At 40.1% G+C, this 22,102-nt stretch overlaps 1 protein-coding gene across 1 annotated transcript; it reads left to right on the top strand.

The window, feature by feature from the left end:
• The first annotated feature begins 1,355 nt into the window (after positions 1–1,355).
• Positions 1,356–16,430, top strand: LOC135086042 (modular serine protease-like). Its single transcript, XM_063980810.1, has 19 exons — positions 1,356–1,540; positions 2,837–2,888; positions 3,713–3,829; positions 6,006–6,065; positions 6,794–6,910; positions 7,262–7,393; positions 7,501–7,554; positions 7,957–8,073; positions 8,662–8,793; positions 9,250–9,433; positions 9,655–9,725; positions 9,996–10,204; positions 10,337–10,402; positions 10,762–10,905; positions 11,592–11,750; positions 12,597–12,721; positions 13,451–13,627; positions 14,532–14,691; positions 16,201–16,430. Exons 1-19 carry the CDS (start codon positions 1,507–1,509, stop codon positions 16,389–16,391), a joined length of 2,301 nt encoding a protein of 766 aa, XP_063836880.1. The 5' UTR covers positions 1,356–1,506; the 3' UTR covers positions 16,392–16,430.
• Positions 16,431–22,102: the final 5,672 nt, after the last annotated feature.

The raw sequence follows: 22,102 nt of genomic DNA on the forward strand, positions 1-22,102 counted from the left end.
TCCTTGAATAAGATAAGTAAGTACGCTCAAGCTGGAAATCTCAATTCAGTAACCAACCTGTAGGTATTACTTGTAAAAGATTTTGATTTGATTAACAATAAAGCCAGATTATTTCCAGTGTCCTGGATCTATTTGTATCTATAAATAGCTTTCCACCCGCGGCTACGCCCGACTCAGCAATAAAGTGGCTTTCTATTGGTGAAAAAATTTTTAAAATCTACTAATCTTTATTTTTTATGTTTCAAGTGTTTCTTAGAGATTTTAATGGGAGCTTTTGGTAAACTTTTTGATGCCAATAACTTATTGCTTACTTTTTTAGCTGTCGAACGAACTCACTTTAATACTTAAAGGTCCTGTACATCGGTAGATTTTGCTAAATAAATGAATCCACCCGGACTCAGATAATAAAAAAAATAAAATAGCTGTAATTTTTTAATAGAAAGGATAAAATGTTTTATTCCAGTGGATTTGTCGATAAAATTGATCATATTACTGCGCCCCAACGGGTCGGACACTGGTGACCGGACACACTGTATAAATAAAGACTAGAGTAAAAAGTTGTAGTTTAATAAACTTGCCTAACTCGTCTGGTCAGCGTAGGGCTGGAATCCTATAATTATCTCTGGTAATGACAGAGGGCCGCGCCGTGCTCCTGTAGTGAACTTCAGTGAAGACTAACCCCCGTATTCACAAACATTACTATGAGGTCTCACAGTGCGCGTGGACGCACAGGGTCACACGCGAACCAATCACAGAGCTCCATTCAACGCTGTGCGTTCGATTTGCTGCTTCTTTTACAAAGCATCGTTTGGAATACGGGCGTTTAATGACATGATTAAGATGATGAAGTTTGATCCTGACGTCATTAGGGTTTTTACCGCCTCTGTGGTCTCCCGGGTTGATTCCCAGTGGGGGCAGATTTTTGTGTTGGCGGTTTGGTTGGTGGTAGGGCTTGTTCTAAGTACGCCTGGCTAGCTACCACCATCTTACCTAAGTCTGTCGCCATAAAAACAATGTTAACAGCTTTGTTGTGTTCCGGCAGTTAGAGGTAAGATAGCCAGTTCCTCCGTGGTTGAGGATTCCGGGTAAAGCTTGCTTCCACCTTCGGCCTGCGTACAGCCATACTTATTATTATTCTGTGGTGCAGCCAACAGCGCTGCAGCGTGATCTTATACGCACGCGGACCATCCGCACGCGGGCTGAAATCCGCATCACACTACAAAGGCACTCAATTTATATTTTCGTTTTTGCTAGCGTCTAATTAAAAGCTCCATTTAATTTGCAATATTCTACCACGCATGCATAGCTTGAGTAAGCAATTAATATACAAGTTTAAGGAAAAAAACACTAAAAACTATAGTAACTTGATCAGTGAAGACGGGTTTCCCGCGTTGGACAGACGCTGAGGTCATATTATGTCAAAATGACAATATAGTTAACTAAAATCGCGTTTTGGTTTTGTTTCAGTTAGTGATGCGTTGAACCCTTGTTAAATTCATTGTGATAATGTTAAATCTTTACTTTGTCCTCATATTTTGCGGTAAGTTTGTTTAAGTAATTAAGTTAGTCACTTTATAATACTTTATTTTTAAACGACTCTATACTCTACTTGGGCTAAAATCGAAAAATAAATCAATGTATTTTTTTCTTTTTTCTGCCGAATTTTGTCTCAAGAATAAAATCTACGTCTAAGCATAATAATGCTATAAAAATAGGTACATAAACAAAAAGTAGCCCTGTAGGATTAAATCAAAATGTATCATAATATAACGCGCGCAAATTCAAAGTAGATTTATTGCATTCACAATACTGCCTGATACTAAAGATTGTAAAATACTTAATGTTTTAAAGTACTTCCTTGGGCATTTAGTAAATAACTTGGTATTAAAGTTTGTGCTTTTGTTTTCCTTTTAGTATTATCAGCTCAGTACTTATTCATTTTCCTACATAATTGCAAAGTCTCTACATATCTTACTAGTCCAATACTTCATTAAACTATATTTTTTCCTGTTTAGGTACATAACCAGATTTATGCAATTAAGTTTCAATTTGGCTTAATTACTTTTGCTTTTATTGGGTTCACAATAAAAGTCAAAATTGCTTGTGTGTAGATTTACCTAGTACCTATTTCTATTAATTATAATTATGTCTTATGGCAGACGTATCCTGATCATAGGATCTCAAACATTTTAAAACGTACTTATTATATTAAAAAAAACAGTATTTTACTCGTAAATTAAAAACCTATTTTGTCACCTGTCACCTGTTTCGCACTGGAGAGTCCAACCTTCGAACTCCTATGTTCTTCTGATTAATTTCGTTGTGGGTCCAATGACAGTTTAACTTTCCCCCGGGACAAACTTGGCCTTCACTGGTTGGGTTGTTATTGGCGGTCAAGCTGTAGATCCTGGCTACATAGTTGCAGCGGTGGGAACGAGAGGTGGGAATTGTCCCGTTTATAGGTACGTAGGTAGGCATAAATTAGGCCTTTCCAACCCGTCTGGCCAGCGCGGGGAGTGTAGGTCAAATCTTCCATTTGCCTCTGGTAAATTAGAAGGGTTGAGCTCTTGCAGTTGAGACAATATGGCCCAAACTCGACCGGGTTGTATTGAAACTTAATTAGTTATTAATAGATTTTTTTACTCAAAAAGTCATGTTTATCTAGAATAGAATTATTATACATTCGCGAGCAGAAATATGGAATCACCCTATTTATTTCGAGCGATCACAAAAACTACTCGGAACAAAACAAAACACATTTATTTGCTTTAAATGTGGTAACAAAGGATGAATGGATATTTAACCTATGATCTTTTAGCCTGTTTTTTCTTTGCAGCTATATCAGCAGCCTCATGTTTGACGGTGAATGTAGCAGAATCATCATGCAGGTAAAAATAATCGTTTAACAACGTCATCATCATCATCATTTCAGCTAAAGGACGTCCACTGCTGAACATAGGCCTCCCCAATGATTATTCTAGCCCGGTTGGTAGCGGTCTGCATCCAGTGCCTTCCTGCTATCTTTATGAGGTCGTCGGTCCACCTTGTGAGTGGACGTCCCACACAGCGTTTCCCATACAACTCTATCCAATCAAAAGACTCCACTGCTGGACAATAAAAGCTTCTCCCAAGGATTTCCACAACGACCGTATACCTGAAGACTGGGAGACGTAGTGTAGGCAGGCCTCTCACTCATTGATGGACCGACGATCTTAGTCGAGGTTGCGGATGGATGTGGGTAGTGCAGGACTAGTCTTTGTGGAAATTCTTGAAGGAGGTCTTTGTCCAGCAGTGGATGTCCTTTGGTTGACAAAATAATCTTTTATAAGTAGGTAGTGTAATAAGTAGGTAAGTAACTTATGTCTGTAAAAAAATCTAGCTACTGCAGTTAAGAAAACTGTATCAACGCATGTATTCCTCATTTTACTTACACCCGTATTCGCAAACGACACTTGCTTAAGTGAAGCAGCAAATCGAACGCACAGAATGGAATAGAGCTCTGTGAATGGTTCGTGTGTCACCCTGTGCGTCCAGGCGCACTGTGAGACCTCATAGTAATGTTTGTGAATACGGGCGTTAGTTTATGTAGATGTAGGTATTATTGTGTGTAAGTTAGGAGTAAAAAAAAATTCCACCGCGATTCAGAAAGCCACCCTAACTGTACAACGCCATCTAGTATCAAAAAATCGTACTAATTACTTGGTTTGTCCAGTTCCAGCTACTCCGAGTTCCAATGCAGCGATGGCCGGTGCATCAACGTCACCTCCACCTGTGATGGCACTGACGACTGTCAAGATGGCAGCGATGAGTCCAAATGTGACTCTGTTAAGTGGGTATTTCGCCGAAACAGTAAATTTTCTGTGTCCGGGCAGGCGAACACGTGTTTTTTTATATCTATCTGTATAAAACTATTTTAATGGGAAAGTTCATCAACAGTTTTATTTGTTTTTGCTATTACAATAGCAGAAACTACAAATAATACCGTAGAAAAACTTAATCAAAAGTCGTTTTTCTAATTTCCTTGTTATGTCCATTACTGTTGTTTGCCAAAATGAAGGCTCATTATAACAAATTGAAGCGTAATTTAATTCTAATAGCACTCTCTTTACATTTGAGAAACGTTTGGCTATCGGAAAATAAAAACTTTAAATGTCAAATACTTATAGGAAGAAAATAAAGTGAAGTTAAGTTCTTGTCCAGGTCAAAAGTATAATTTCCCTGGGTCTTCGTTTCGACCATTGTTGTAACGAAACGAAAAAACTTAGAATGTAACGCACTGCACCACTACACTCGGCCATTTCGTCCCAAGAGGCCATTGAGGCAGGACAGTACGTCGTTGATCAGTTTCGCGACAAATCGCATAAATAGGTCCCTCCTTGGGTTTTTGTTTACTAAAAAGTCAATTTCTTTGGACGGTTTTTTGCAACTAAACAATGGATTAATTTTATTGTTTATTTACACAAATGTAGTGTCTGTAGGGGTAAACCCATGATTTAAATAGTAAATGCATAGGGTAAATAGGTTTTTGTCTGTGGTGTCTTTTAGGCATAAATCTAATTTCTTTGGTCCTAATTTCCTTGTTTTCCGTGGCATAAAATGACCTAGGAAATTATAAAAGACCATTAATAATTCGGCGTAAAGTCAAATTTTGAGTATTTCTTTATTGGAATAAGTTTAAAATTTACATTTTAAGAAATAGGTATCAGAATAGATATAGAAAAACTTGTTTTTAACTTTTAACTCAATCTACTGCATTTATCTTCCTTAGTTGTGTAAAAAGGTCGTAATGATATAATATTCATTGGCATGTTTGCTTGCGAAAGTACACAAAAATGGATCGAACAAAAAAAAAGCAAACCACAGAAGAAAACTTAGAGAAAAAAATATTTATAATAATTTCCTTGGCTACCAAAAATGTATGACCTCATAACTTTGTTTCTAAAACGAATTATGACACCCCTTCTAGATATATTAGCTTAGTTTTTACTACTTAATGCAATGGGAAACTAAAAATAGTTAAAAACAAAAATAAAATTCGTGCCAAGGAAATTAGGCAAAATTGACCATTTTTGGCGAAATACCCAAGTGAGTTAATACTATTTATTGAATAAAGTAATGTACCGTACTAAGCCGTGTAGAATACATTTGTCACCAACCCCTACTCTTCCCACGGGTGTCTTAATAGGCGACTTAGGGACTACACATCAAACAGAGAACGGGCAGCAGCGCTCTCTGAAAAACATCAATCTTTTAAACCCGCCTGCCAAGCGTGGAGATTATGGCAAAACCCTTCACTATAGTGGAGGAGGCTCATAGTCCAGCAGTGGACTGTAAAGGGCTGATGATGATGATGATGACCGTACCAATTACTAACGGATCCGTTAACCCTTCGTGTCTAAACTTCGTGTAGGACGAAGTAGTGTTACAGTGGATTCACTCACCACAGTAGTTTAAACGGGACGATTCCCACCTCTCTTTCCGACCACTGCAACTCCTGTATAGCCAGGATTTACAGCACAGTAGTCTACTGGCGAAGGGTTTGAACCAGCGTTCCTCGGATCTCGAATCGGCCAGTCTGACACCTTTATATCTTTAGGCTAATGTCGCTTAAAGCGAACACTTAGGACCAGAACAGACGGTGAAACGCAACTGCAACGAAACTCCAACTGCTAGTTACTTTTGAGTTGCATCTAAGTTTCTGCCATAGCGTCCGTTGAGAGACCACACATGACGCGACCAGTTTGAAACTAGCAGTTTCAGTTTCATTCATCAGAATCATCACAAAGTTGCAGTTTCGTTGCAGTTGCGTTTCACCGTCTGTTCTGGGCCTTAGGAAGAGAAAAAGAATTCTTTTTTGAGAGATGGTAAAAACGGGACCCACGTGGACAATAAGTAGTATACTTGTTGGTACACAATAAAGAAATACTATTCGCTGTTAAAAGCGCCCTTTGAGCCTTGCTTGGTTATTTTGGTCTAATTTGTAATGCTATGTCTTATTTTTACAGTGAATCTACATTGGAAAGTAACTCGGTGTCACTATGGTCGGATAACCAGTCACCTTGTGGGTTAGTATAATTTGTATCTTTATGTAATTTGTCATTATCTACAAATGTACAAACTAAGAAACTAGAACAAAAAGTATACATTACTAGCTGACCCGGCGAACTCTGTTCCGCCTTAAAGGCAATAAATAAGCCATCGCAATTTCCTTATTTGCTCACCGTTTAGACCTAGGTACTCTGGACTACGACAAACATTTTAAAACCAAAATCAGCTCAATCGGCCCAGCCTTTCTCGAGTTTTAATTAGACTAACGAACAGCAATTCATTTTTATTTATATAGAAGATAGATAGATAGATTATTGGGAAGAAATAAGTAAAATATTACAGGCCTCCCCAACCCGTCTGACCAGCGTGGGGACTGCAGACCAAATCCTCCATTTGCGTCTAGTACATTAGAGAGGGTCGTGCTACTGCATTGGAGACTAAATGACCCGATGTTATAGATAAAGGAGGATAATCCACAATTTATTGCACATGTCCGACTTGCACTAGGTGGTTCATTTTCGCCTTCATCATCATTATCATCAGGTCATTTAATCTCATCTGCAGGAGCACGTCTCTCTCTAATTTATCAAAGGCAAAAGCGAGGATTTAGCCTGCACTTCCCACGATTACCAGACGTGTTGGGGAGGCCTTAATGTTCGCATATTCCCTTAGTCACTATTACGATATCATCGAGAAAAGCAAAACGCACGAAATATCAAAATCCAATGTATTTTTTTTATTTCAGCAAAAATGAATGGCAGTGCAAAAATGGACTCTGCATCAACATTAAAGGCAAATGCGACGGTATCAGGGACTGCCCCGACGCTAGCGACGAGACGGTAGAGCTGTGCAGCGGGAACCAGTAAGTAGGCTGGAGGAGAATCCATTTCTCATTATAATAAGTAAGAATTAGTTTCTTAGGCATATGAAACTATTTTAAATTTGTAAAAAGTAAAAACGTAGCGTTCATAATCAGGGAACTTAAAAAACTAAGGGAGGAAAGAATGTAAGATGATGCTTTACTGGGGGCACATCAATTTTTGTAAGATCTTGGATACTTAGGCTTACCTAGTTAATGACAACTGGTTGCCCAAAGGGTGGCCTGGCAGTTACCTCGAAGAGACTTTTGTTTGTGTATAAAACATAGGTCTCCTATTTTCTATGAGAAATGTGTTTCTATGGGCAGCTAGTAAACTAATAAAATCAATTTCAGATGCCCACCCAACGCGTACAGATGCTACTACGGCGCATGCGTAGATCGCTCGGCTCTCTGCAGCGGCGTGAAAGACTGTGCTGATGATGACGAAGCTTCAACTAGATGCAATAACAAGACCCAAGCGTTTTCGTAAGTACCTTACTGTACCATACATTTTCATCCTAAGTCCATACCATTTACTGTTAGTAGCAAAAGTTGCCAAAATATCTGAACTTTTGAATTTTTTTCTTCCATAGGACCCGGGACAAGCGTGAAGTTTTTAGGCGATGGAAAAGACAAGCGGGATGCAGGTGAGCTCAATAAACCGTACCTTAATTTTGTTTCTTCTTCTTCGTCACTACACTTTTGGCAGAGTGGTCGTGATCGTCACACCTGGTTTGGTGGCAAGCTTCATAATCTGTCACCATTCCTCCCGCAATACAGCCCTTCTTATGTCACTCGTGGAGTGGATCATTAAGTGCATCATAACACAACCTTAGAAATCCCACCTGCAACCATCGGTGTTTCTTTAAGACATCATGGAGTTTGAAAAACGTAGTGCTTACCTACTACAACTTTCAGAGACTTACTTCCAAGCAAAAACTTCCAGCAAATTATGGATTGCAAGTGATGATAATTAAAGCACTAGGCTCGTGTCGTCACCTGACCGTCTTAGAACAATTACCACAATTTCTGAAACATGTCTTTTTCAGCAAAAACCAGTGGCAGTGCCGCGACGGGACGTGCATCGCTTTCTACGGAAAATGCGACGGGATCCGCGACTGTCCAGACGGCAGCGATGAGACCTTCCCTTTGTGCAGAAACAGCATGTAAGTTACTTCTTCTTTCTTCTATCGAAGTAACATCCAAAGTGATCTAAAGCCAGCCTCAGCGACGACCAAAAACATCATTAATTTTCAGGCACGGATCCAGCTCTCAAAAAAGTTTGTGGTCACAAATATCTGCCTTGTTATGCATAAAAAAAACATCACAGTTACCTGAAAAAAGACAACAAGCCAAAATAGTGACTTGACTTACTTGATTTCGTCCTATGTCCCCTAGATAGGGCAGAGGGCGTCCACAAAACAGTCCTCCATCGCGTTCGGTCTTAAGCTTTGCGTTTAATTTGTAATTTGTCTTGGATTTCTTGGTAATTGGTGTCAACTACCCAATTATTATAGTTAGAATAAGTGACAGTTTCTACCGCCACTTCTTCTCAGCACCAGCTGATGTTGTCCCGAAGTGGGGGCTGGACTATATTTGGGACGTGTATGGATGTCCCAAAAAGGATTGAAGGTGGAATAGTTTCCCTGGAATTCTCAACCACAGAGGAACTGGCTATCTTATCTCCAACAGCTGGAACATAGCAATGCTGTTAACGTTGTAGTTATGATTTTTAATCTGGATTTTTTCTTCAGCTGCCAATCCAACTGGTTCCGCTGCACTTACGGCGCATGCGTGGATGGTACAGCACCCTGCAACGGACTCCAGGAGTGCGTTGACAATTCTGATGAGCTCCTGCCCAGGTGCCGCAACGAGTCTGCTGTTAGGTACGGTTCTCTTGTTTTCTCATCATCATAATTTGGTCTCCAATGCACGATCCTTTCTGATTTATCAGAGGCAAATGGTCAAAAATCAAAATCAAAAATATTTATTCAGTTTAGACCACAAGTGGCACTTATGGTCGACTTTATAACTTAAATTTTCAAGTCTCCACTGCAGGAGCACTAACTAAGAATTTGACGTAGTCACCAAGCTGGCTAATTTGGGGACTGAAAAAGAGGAGGGGGAAGAGGGGCTTTTAAACTAATCATTGCTTTTCCCTGAATTATGGTATAGAAATAGCTTGGCATCCCGGCAACAGTCTAAATTATGCTGCACAGTCCCACCATTTAATAGTTTTACCTGGACTCCCGGAGAATTCCAAGTAACCACGCTATTTCGAACCTTATGACTGGACTATCTACTAAGGGAAATGTTGAAAATAAATGATTATGAATTGGCAGCGCGGGCAAATTCCGCTGTGACAACGGGCAGCAGATAGCAGCGTATCTTCTCTGTGACGGCGTGAGAGACTGCGGCGACGGGTCTGACGAGACGGTGCGCGCATGCGCTGGAAACATCTGCAGCGCGCATCTGTTTCAGTGCGCGTATGGCGCTTGCGTCGACTCGGGCGCGGACTGCAATGGGGTAAGCATTGGCAAGGTTATTTAACTTTAGTGTCATATAGTATTAGATTTAGTACTATTTCTGAGATTTACTGGGGTGGGTACTTCAGTTTTTCTATTCTTCTTCCTCGGTCCCTCACAGATGAGGATCGTGACCTTAGTTCCTTCACAGACTGGCGGCCATAAGCTGCTTATGACCAGATTCTTACCTAATCACAAATGAAAACTTCCAAAATGTTTCAGAAACAAGAATGTGCGGATGGTTCCGATGAATCGGACGAGTTGTGCAACAGGATACTGCCAGTAAAACCCACGTGAGTACCACTACCTACCTATCTATTATTACATAAAACGTTCACCATCTTTTTTTCACTAACAATTTTTAAACAAAATCCTGGCACGAAACTAGGAAGTACTTTTATGACTATGACAATTCATAATGAATAAATGTGAGAAATCGCAATTATCTACCCGTCACTTAGTAAGCAATATAAAATACCCTAAATGCTTCGTTCTTTACGAACGAAAAAAATCTAAAAATAAAAATATTTCCTCTCTTTCTTTCTAATCTATTTTCTTCTCAGTCCCGCACCAGGTGGCGCCTGTGTACTACCACCATACCCGGATCACGGCAGTTACACTGTCGTTGGCAAACCAACCGCGGTTCCTGGTCAAGCCTTCCCTACCATAACTTACAACGTCACGTGTTATCCTGGCTATAGTATCATCGGTGACACAACAGAAAGGCTTTGTTTGGAAGGCGTCTGGTCACCTGAAGTAGGAGATTGCGTTCGTAAGTATCTAAATGATAAATGTACAGAGATATTGTGGGGGTTCCTCAGTGAACGATTTTCGGACCTGTATTGTTTGTGTTGTTATTATCACGTCAGTATAATGCGTTAAAACAATGTCTTTCATGGAACAGAGTTCTGCAGACTCAACAAAGACCAGAGCGTGACGTACCGCTGTCTGCTGACTGGCGATTCTGAAGGTTAGTAATGTTAGTTTAGAAATCTATTCTGTAATGATGTTGGTTGAAATTAAGGAGCTGTATCCTATGCCTATCACACATTATCCACATTATCAAGTGGCATTAAAAGTAGGGAAACAGTTTGGTAACTAAAAAAAACAGCAAGACCAAAATCTTAAGGGTTTTTTAAAAATCTCCGTATGGTGTCGTAAGACTCATAAGTGGCGGAGGGAGAAATTAATACGCGAAAATCAGGCCTACCCACCCCGTCTGGCCAGTGTGGGGAGTGTAGGTTTTGTCTTCCATTTGCCTTGACAGGTCCTTCTTCTTGCAGTGGAGTCTAAATGACATGATGATGATGATTTTCCTCTCATATCCAGGTTTCAGGCCTTGCGGCGAGTATGAGCCGGCCGGGACGGTCATCCGGGTGGACTGCCGGACACCAGATTACTACTACAACGGGAACCTACCGTATATGCGCTGCATAGCGGGCAGTTGGGACTACACGGCTCGCTGCCTCCCAGGTCAGTCATTGTTTATTTATTATTTCAATGCAAGGGTAGTTGGCACATAGTACGCAGAACTGACGGCCGATGGGACAGCAAGGTTCTGGAGTGGAGGCCGCGGAAAACGCAGCGAGGGATGTCCACCCACAAAGTGGACGACATCATAAAGGTAGCAGAAAGGCGCTGGACACACCCCGCTACCAAACGATCAATATGGAAATCATTGGGGGAGGCCTATGTTCAGCAATGGACGTCCTATGGCTGAAATGATGACGATGATAATGATGGGTAGCTGGTACATAGATCACCAACATAGCAAAATATAAATTACATACCCGAACGAGCTGGGAAGCGACTCTTCCTCGCACTCACCCGCACACCTCCCCTCGTTCGCCTTCCGTACCAGAGCGTCGATGTGACGTCACGGCTGCCAGGTGCGCAGTTAATTTAACCGGGTACAGGTAATTAATTATACATTTTCAGGGGTTTGTGTTCAAGTGGGTATTCTTGGATGGCTCAAACTTGGAATGCAAGTGTTTTGTTCCCCAGTCGACAAAGCACAGTCGTGCCCTGCGTACCCAAACAATAGCACGCAGGAAGAGACTACTGACAACGTCACTCTTGTGGCGGAGTTTTGGGCTGACACTGTGTAGGTTTGTTATAGACGCGACAATAAGAATTTTTTATTTGGCGTGTTCTTACAGAATGCGGCGTGGTGGCCATTGGAGACGGTCTTATTTCCGGCGGCGCGGCGGCGGAGAAGGCCGAGTTGCCGTGGCACGCCGGAATTTACAGGACGACCTCGACGCCGTACAGGCAGATCTGCGGCGGGTCTCTGGTCAGCGCTAAAGTTGTCATTTCGGGTGAGTACTAAACTTCATAAGTAATCAGTGAGGGTGAGTATAAACTATTTAAAGTAATCCGTGAGGCCGTTTCAAAATAACCACCACTTAAGTACTTATCTAAACGAACTAAAGTCGCTGACATAGCCCGACGGAGCAAGCTGGAGTGGCAATGGGCAGGGCACATAGTACACAGAACTAATGGGCGGTGGGGCAGCAAAGTTCTGGAGTGGGACGTCCACCCACAAACTGGACCGACGACATCATAAAGGTAGCAGGAAGGCGCTGGATGCAGGCCGCTACCAATCAATTGGGGAGGCCTATGTTCAGCAGTGGAAGTCCTACGGCTGAAATGATGATGATTATAACTTCTCTAAAAATCAGTGACGTAACTATAGGGTGGCAGGGCTGGTAAAATGGTCTGAAAAATCCAGGCTCTTCCCGCGTCCTTCACCAGATCGCCGGTGGACCTCATAAGAAGGCTCAAGGTCACCCAAACGGCGATGGAGCGGGCTATGCTCGGAGTTTTCCTGCATGATCGAATCAGAAATGAGGAGATCCGCAGGAGATCCAAAGTGACCGATATTAGCACGCAGAATCGCTAAAATCAAGTGGCAGTGGGCGGGGCACATAGCTCGTAGAGACGATAGCCGTTAGGCAAAAATGTTCTCAAGTGGTGACCGCGGGTCGGAAGACGTAGCGTATTAGGCATGCCTCCCACTAGGTGGTGCAATTCAGTTTTAGTAGGTATATTGTTTTTTCCGTACAAACATATTTTGCGATTTTTTCAAAGGTTTTACAATACATATCGCCTTGCGATCTGTACCTTAGTATGAAATAATGAGAATTTATTGTTTTTTTATCCAGCCGCCCATTGCTTCTGGAACAACACCATCGTCAAGGCGCAGCCTGCAAGCAACTACGCTGTGGCGCTGGGCAAGCTGTACCGGCCGTGGTTGCTGGAAGAAGATAAGAGAGTACAGAAGTCTCATGTAAGTACGACCTCACCAATAAAAAAAAATCTGTAACCGATTCAAAAGTTTCGGATAAAGGCGGAGTCTTATTTTTTAATTTATTATTTGTTACTTGTCTGGCATCCCGCCATGTTTTACCTATATCATAGGTGTCGTCATACTTAGTTACATACCTAAATTGGATGTGGGTCGCGCACCATTTGAATTACACACATTTTTAAAATTCTAATATCCGTAACCGAAATTATATACGAAACTTTCGGATAATTCAAAATGGTTTCATATCCGTAACCGTAACATAAACCGGTATAATATTATTCTAATATCCGTAACCGAACCCATAACCGAAACTACATACATATCCATAACATCCCTACTTTGAAGGAGCGGAGTCAAACTATCTGATCTAAAAAAATCTGACCTGAAGGCCAGAAGCTGGGTACGCCAATGAGTACGACCTGACCTCACCCTTTCAATGCAATATACAACCCGGTCGAATTAACTGCGCACCTGGCAGCCGTGACGTCACATCTACGCTCTGGTACAAAACAACGCACCGCGCCGCGCCGCTGTCAAATTTTGTAAAAAAAAACAAGTGCGTCCGACACTTCTCCGCTCGATCCATTTCAAGTTTCAACCAAAGCGGAGCGGAGTAGAGATGTGGAATCTGATTAGCTATTCAAAAATCTTCTCTCCGCTCCGCTTTGGTAGAAACCGAGCCTTATTTAAATACTATTTTCTTTGCAGGTTGCGGACATAAAAATGCCTCCTCACTTTCTTGGTGGAGCCACCAACTATCAGGACGACATCGCTATACTCTTATTAGAAACTACAATAATCTACTCTAATTTAGTTCGGCCGGTGTGCGTCGATTTCGGCGTGCTGTTTGAGAAGCGACAGCTGAAAGAACAGAGCTTGGGAAAGGTACGAAATACTTTTTATTATGGCTTTATTAGGTCTACGCGCTTAACTCAGTCATTGCCTGAGGAATGTGATTTTGTGACGGTCAAATGTCAGCGAGACGTCAGATTTGTACCTATGCCCTGTTACATACGTTATACAGGCGCGGATCCAGCCGTCAAAAAAGGTTGTGGGCACAGCCACCAAAAATGAGCAAAGTGAGAGTTGGATCACTACATGCCCGGACATACATGCATGCCTATCGATCTTATCATCATCATCATCATCATCATTTCAGCCATAGGACGTCCACTGCTGAACATAGGCCTCCCCCAATGCTTTCCATGTTGATCGATTGGCAGCGGTCTGCGTCCAGATCGATCTTATCAATAGATCATAATTAAAACAAGCAAATTAGGGTTGTGGGCATGCCCACAGTGCCCACAACGGTGGATCCGCGCCTGACGTTATAGTATATGACATGCAATATCCCATTGTTTTGTCACCTGTAATCCGCTTTGCAATCATTGAGTTATAATGTACTACGTAGTAATATTACTTCAATGTTTGCAATGGAGGGAAGTTGACTCTTAACTTCGAACTCCTCTTAAGTTCTGATCAATTTCGTTACTTACGGTTCCAATGACAGTTTAACTTTCCCCCGGGACAAACTTGGCCTTCACTGGTTGGGTTTGGTGGTCAAGCTGTCAACCCTGGGCTACACAGGAGTCGCAGCGGTGGGAACGAGAGGTGGGATGTTTCTATTATAGTGAAATTCTAATTGCAAATTTGAGCGGATTAGATTTTTAAACAGGATGTTCGTGTGAACGTTAATATTAAAGACGTAAGTAGCTACCTAATATCCTGCAAAAAAAGGATTGTCTCCGTGGGACCACGCCCTCATTATCAACGTCAACAATTTTTTTAGGTGGCTGGCTGGGGCTTAACCGGCGCCGATGAACTAGAGTCTCCATTCCTCAAGGTGGTGCACCTGCCCTACATCTCCATCAGTGAGTGCCAATCGAAGGCCCCTCCAGACTTCAGGGCGTATATCACTGGAGACAAAATCTGCGCTGGTTATGAAAATGGTGAGTGAACAGAGGGCTTAGTATGAGTTTACATCTAACTTCTTCACTAAAGCACGGTCTCTGAGCACGTAGAATTCTGTCCAATGACCCCAAGCTACCCATCCTTATCGCTCGCGCGTAATTATATTGCTGTCGCGACTGTGCGACGGGCGCCCGCAGTGAGTGTGCGAGCGCGACAGCAACATAATTACGCGCGAGCGATAAGGATGGGTAGCTTGGGGTCATTGGACAAAATTCTACGTGCTCACAGACCAGACTATACGTTTATGATGCGTTTATGCTCAGAATGCCAACTTCTCAAAATGCCAACCGCTCGCAAAATGACAACTTCGCAGAATGCCAACTTCTCGAAATGCCAACTTCGCGAAATGCCAACTTCTCAAAATGCCAACTTCTCAAAATGCCAACTTCTCGAAATGACAACTTCTCATAATGACAACTTACAATTATAATGAATGCAGGAGCAGTGAATGCTACCACAAATAATAAAAATAATTAAAAAGTCCATATATTTACAATATCTCATTTAGTACCATCAGGTGATCCGTCTGCTCGTTTGCCTCCTATCACATAAAAAAAAAAAAAAAAAAAAAAAAAAAAAATCTCAATATCTTTATTTGTTACTATACAATCAATCAATACACTAGGGTCGTATCGCATCAATCTCTCATCTCAAATGTCGTTTGAATGACATAGGTACACAATCATTGTCAAAATCGGATAAACAAAAACCAGATAAGGTCACAATACCTACACTTTAAATCATAAATTAGTGTATGGCGAAAATAATGTTACGTTATTGTAAAAAATGCACAAGTTATACTTGTCAAAACTATATCGCCCTTGTAATGTGTTAATTTATCTAGTAAAATATTTGTTTTTCTGTTACAGATCGTACCTGGTTTTTGTTTATCTGATTTTGACAATGATTGTAACAATTGTACAGGGTGGAAACGATAAGTGATCTCACGCGATTGAATTTTGGGATAGTTTCAGTTTATTCTGTAACCTATTATTGGTACCGTTTAAAAGAGCTTGTGAAGCACTTTCAGGATCAGTAACCAGTTTTTCGATATCTTGTATAGTTTAGAAATAATCCAGTGAGATCACTTATCGTTTCCACCCTGTATAGGTGTATGTCATTCAATCGACATTTGAGATGAGAGATTGATGCGATACGACCCTAGTGTATTGATTGATTGTATAGTCTTAACAAATAAATATATTGAGATATTGTAAATATATGGACTTTTATTATTTTTATTATTTGTGGTAGCATTCACTGCTCCTGCATTCATTATAATTATTGTAAGTTGTCATTATGAGAAGTTGTCATTTCGAGAAGTTGGCATTTTGAGAAGTTGGCATTTTGAGAAGTTGGCATTTCGCGAAGTTGGCATTTCGAGAAAAGTTGTCATTTTGCGAGCGGTTGGCATTTTGAGAAGTTGGCATTCTGAGCATAAACGTTATGATGATGCCTTAATACGTTATAATTTGTTCCATTTTCAGGGACGTCGTTATGCAAAGGGGACAGCGGCGGCGGGCTCGCCTTCCCTGATTCCGATAAGGGGACGATCCGGTACTACCTTAGAGGAATCGTCTCCACCGCTCCCGATGACGACCACCTGTGCAATGTTAACTGGCTCACCACCTTCACACAGATCTCGCGCCATGAGAATTTTATCAAAGAATACATTTAGGTTAACGCCAGTTTTCTTTATCCACGTTGCCGCCAAAGCTCGTACCAACGTTGGTCCATTATTTCATAAGGCACAAGTTGGCTACAAGTCTTGCGCCCCGATTATGCTAATAAAAATTTTACTGCAACGCGACTGGACGACGAACGATAATCAGCTGTTTCGATAAGTTTGCTAGTTGAAATGAGGTTGAAACGTAAACGAAGCGCAACTGCTCCTTTTCGTAAATCAGACAGAAAGCTACTTTCTCTCAAACGCTTCACGAACATAATTATGCATTTTAGTTTAAAAAATAAGGTGTTCGGAATTTTAACGGAAAGTGCATAAATCCGTTGTTTTGTCTTTGTTTGCGCGAACTTTTACCGCGATACCAAATTGCACATCAGCTGGAATGAAAATGAAGTGTTACTGGAGTGTGGACTAGAGATGATTAATTGGAGACATTACAAATTAGCGCAATCGGGGCCCAGGTGTGTGCTAGGAGAGTCGCATTCAGCGAGGTGCGCAGTTAGCTCAATCGGATTGTACGATAGTGTATTGGGTGAAATCTGTACCCCCAGTGAAAACGGAGTTAAGTCGAAAATGGTGATTTTTGGGAAATCGCATTTGAAGTTAAAAAAAATCCTGCTTCGTCGCTATTATAGATAACTTGGTGAAATATTTTTTAGGTGAAAGGTAATGTTAGATATAATTAGGCAGTGTGCCAGTTTGGGAAATATAGCATGTAGTTTTTTCGTAATTAAATAAAAACCCAGTTATATCGCCATGCACGGCAACTTTACATTCGTGTAAAGTGATGTAATGGGACATAAATCATTTTACACCACACTGAATTGACCACCCGCTAACAAGTGTAAAGTGATACATTTTACGCCATTTCTGTTGATATTTTTTTGTTTCTTTAATTTTAGAAAAAGTTGTAAAACAAACATTAGTAATTACACTATGAGGAATCATTATTTCAGGTTATTTAGGGTAAATCGTCCAAAAATTTCTACTTATATCAATATACACCAATTTTGTGATGAGAAAAAAAATGTGTAAACTGATCTAACTAACATAATAGCGATCTAAGTATCCTAATAATTATGTGTAAAGTGATATAAGTGGCGATTGTAAAGGAATAAGGCTAGAATTTTAGAGTGGATTCTAATTACTTACTCCTTAAATGTTTATTCTGATCTGAAACTACTATTTTATTAATTATTACACCATAAACCATGAATGATATCGGCCTAAATCACATACATTATCTCCTATTTTAAAGTAAGTATTAGTTGAAGCAATTGGGTAATAAAGACCAGAAACAACAATGGTTTCACATCAACTAATTAGACAGGAGACAGAGAAAAGTTTGTTTTCTACAATTACCTTATTAGGAATCAAACTCTGGACCAGAGATGATGATGTCAAGCTATATTGATTGCTTTTTGGCTACAGAAGGATAATATAAAAGTAAAGTCATAAAATGCATTTGTTTTCAACAAAGAGGCTTTTAAAAAGCCCTTTAACACGTCCTAGTATCACTTGAACCCTACTTTTATTTTGGGACATAAATAGGTCAGTGCTGAGAAGAAGCAGCGCAAGATATTTAGCCACCCCTGTCAGCCTCTTCTTAAATCATAAATAACTTGAAAAAATCGAACTGCCTAAGACGGGAATCTTCTTAAATCAATAGAGACATTATTAACAAGACATGTTATACTTGCGAGGTAAGCAGATAAAGTCCAGCAACACATGCCATTTACATAATTATTTACTTTATACATAGTATTCATTCATAAGGACTTACGTAGTTAGTTTTGCAGGGCAATCGAATATTGCACTTAACCTTTTGATTAGACCATTGTGCGCTATTTGATCTTCCTATTCCAACCGCTCCAGATCCCCCCAGGTAGCAGCAGCCTATCTAGGTCTCTACAGGCCTTCTGAAGCGACCCTGGTGATTGGAGAATTTGAGCCTGTTGATCTGCTACGCTTCTGCACTCCTTGTGCACGTGCTGTGGTTTTTCTTCTGCCTCCATGCATCTTCTGCACAGCAGGCTGTCTGTACAGCTATACTGTGTAGGTGTTTGTTTAACATACCTGTTATTACACTTAGGACCTTGCGGATGTTGTCCCTGTTTAGTCTTATGAGTCTTTAACTTTTTCGATATAATATCCACAACTGCATCTTTTGTTTGCCTACATCTTTCACAATCTTTCCATTCTGTGTGGTGTTATTTTTCTATTTTGGAGCGCAGCCAGGTCTTGATCTGTGCTTATGGTATCGGCATTATAATTGTTCCGGACCAAATACCGTCGTGTACGATCCCCTTCTGGCCAGTTCATCTGCTGCGTCGTTGCCCAAGGAGTTACTGTGTCCTTTGATCCACTTCAGGAGTGCAAGGTAACGCCATTTGCATCTGCAATGACTTAGGAGCGCGTCATGGCATTCCAATATAAGTATTATAATGTAGTATATTAAGTTGCTTTGTATTGCTTGCACTATCTGAGATTATTTTTATATTCAGACCTCGGATGTCTATGGTTGCAACCGCCTGTGCTGCTCTGATTGCAATCTGCTTGGAAAATTGTATTGTGTTTATGTAGTGTTGTTGATATTCTTAGTATATTTAGGTAATTCGAGAAGACACCAGCTCCCGTACCTTTTTGGGTTTTGGAGCCGTCAGTGTAATATCCTAACTTCATTGATTCCAGAGCAATCTTGCGTTTCCGCTGTAAGCTGGATATTATATCTTCAGTCGAAGAGTGAACACAGGGAATTCTGCCGATAGGTGCCTCGGTGAGAGGTATTTCTTTTATTAGGGTTTTGTGCAGGATCGTGGAATGTCCTGTCTCCTTGTTTTGCTTCTATATGCCGTTCTTACCTTTAAGTCTTAGAGCGGCTGCTTGCGCTTCCTCCTGAATGATGAGGTCTAAAGATCTGAGATTCAGAAGGTACTCAAGTGATGTCGATGGAGTGGTTCTCATACAACTAGTGGCCGCTATGCTTACTAGGCGTTGCAGGCTTTGGAGTTTTGATCTTGCTGTTGATAGTTGTGTTCTGTGCCACCACACAAGTGATCTATAATAATATGTGTAAGAGGGCCATATAACCGACGTGTAGAGCCAGTGTTATCTTTGGGTTGAGACCTCATCTACTACCAATGAGTCTCTTGCACTAATGGAATGCTATACAGGCCATTTTTATTTTGTTCTCGACATGACTCGCCCAGTTCAATTTGTTGTCTAAGGTGATGAGTTTTGTTTATAAAGAGTTCTGGTAGTTGGAGCTCTTGTAAATTCTATAATGCACTTATTAAGTACTTTTATTGACAACGTTAGGCACTATGAATTCAATTATATGTTTTACTAGTAGATGTTAACCATTATTTATTAAAACTATTAACTAAAGTTCTTTGATTTATAAACTACCCATTATGTTTTCCTTTAATCTGACAATTGGGCTAAGTTATATCATTTTACACCAAATAATTAACCAAATCATTAGTTGCGATTTTCAAACGTTTTTGATATAAGTAACTGATAACATTTTACACATGTACGAAACTTTTGTGGTTAATGGTATTAATCTAATTGAATCATTATACACAAAATAAATAATCATTTGCCTTTTACCACAAAATATAACAGAAGGTAAACTCCATACTAAGCGCGCTCGAGCCACGCACACATAGACACCGCTCACGTACGCGTTATCAAGACTGTCTCGGACGAATGCGAGGCGCGACTGCGTCCGCTTGAGTGACGCTGCTCACGCGTTTATGAAATTATTATTTTTTGTGCGAAAATGAGTGAACAACAAAAAAGGGGTATTATAACATTTGTTAAGTAGATGGTTGCTTACACTCAACATAAAAAACTATTTTTTCGTTTTTTAAACTACCAATTGATTCCGAGAGGTAAGTAAGGTATTTATTTGTATTTCAATAGTTCGTTTAACGTTGACAAATTGAAATCCAACTCAATTATTAGGAATATCGAAGTGTTTAAAGAGGTTTTAGGAATTATTGGATAATAGTGTCAACCACCCAACTACATACTACGTCATACTACTTCCTTCTCGTGTATTTGTTTGCAAACTATTACTATAATAATAACGTACTAAACATAACTACATAATTATACGTGGATAATGTGGATATCTGTTATTGTCTTTCTTCCATAGTATTAAAAGTTTCATTTTTCTATCATAACGAAATAAACGCAACACATGACAAGACAACCCTAGCGCGACGGCCGAGCGCAGGTATGCGAAGCGAAGTACATACATGAGTTTACCTTCTGTTATATTTTGTGCTTTTACTTTTTGTGCTATAAAATAAGTTACATTCTTTTTCACCAACCAACAATACATAGCTTTTTTTGTGTATATTAATATGAGTCATCTTATATTGTTAATCACAAATTCAATCTGAACAACTTCAATCGTGTAAAAAGTAGTAACACGAGTCGTACCTCTTGACACAATAAAAAATTGAAAGAAGCCTCCGGTACACTTTGTTAAAAGTAGACATGTATCAATATACACGAAAGAAAACTCAAAATTGGTTCACAAAGCCTTACTTGTATCATTTGCCTCAAAATTATTTTCTTTTCTATACGTCGTAGAAACATACCGATTAGATACAAAAATAGCTAATTTTTCAGCGATTCACATTATGTTATAAAGTCAATTTTGATCTAAGTCGAGTTAGATCCCTTTTCACTGGGGGTACAGAAATCTTTACGTCAACGGCCAGTGTTATTAGTTTGATAATTCTTAGTTTTAAAATAATGTAATAAAATTAAGAGTAGGCGCACACCGTTGATTTTTAGTTGGCCGATAGTTGTGCTCGATTTCAAATTGTATGAAGAATCGGTCAAATCGAATCGGCGTAGTGTGCGCACTCCCAACATGCCCATACTGATCAACAGCCCGACGAAAAATCAACGGTGTGCGCCTACTCTAATTATAATGAATAAAAACAAAGATTTTTGCTCAATTTTTCTTAAAAAATAAAATTTAGTCTTTCAAATATTAAGTCGGTATAGTGTTCATAGAAGTGATTTCTAAAAATATTAAATACTTTTATACCGATTATGTTTATTATTATTTCTCCTTTGTACCTACTTAGATGCGAGTAGAACAATAAAAATTTAGAAAGGGACAGGAAGTATTTTGTTAAACATCTTAATAATATTATTATTTTATTAAAATTACATACATAAGATACTGTATCATCGACCTCATAAAGGTAGCAGGAAGACGCTGGATGCAGGCCGCTACCAACCCGATGTGGAAATCATTGGTGGAGGCCTATGTTCGGCAGTGGATGTCTGGTGGCTGAAATAATGATGATGAAGATGCCTATTAAAGAAACCATTGGGTCTAGACAAGAGGTACTTTTTGATATCGAATCGAAAATCGAAAAGAAAGCTTTTCGACCATCTTTTGACATAATAACTGTCACATTTTGCAACTTTTTTTTTATCCGCAACAAGGAAGCTCTTGGCCTGTATCTCACCTGATGGTAAGTGACGATCAGGCCGAAGGTGGAAGCGAGCTTTAATCCTCAACCACGCAGGAACTGGCTATCTTACCTCTAACTGCCGGAACACAATAATGCTGTTAACATTGTTGTTATGGCGACAGACTTAGGTAAGATGGTGGTAGCTAGCCAGGCGGACTTAGAACAAGCCCTACCACCAACAAAACCGAACAGAAAAAT

The sequence above is a fragment of the Ostrinia nubilalis genome, chromosome 30, assembly GCF_963855985.1.
Source record: "Ostrinia nubilalis chromosome 30, ilOstNubi1.1, whole genome shotgun sequence".
NCBI lineage: Eukaryota > Metazoa > Arthropoda > Insecta > Lepidoptera > Crambidae > Ostrinia > Ostrinia nubilalis.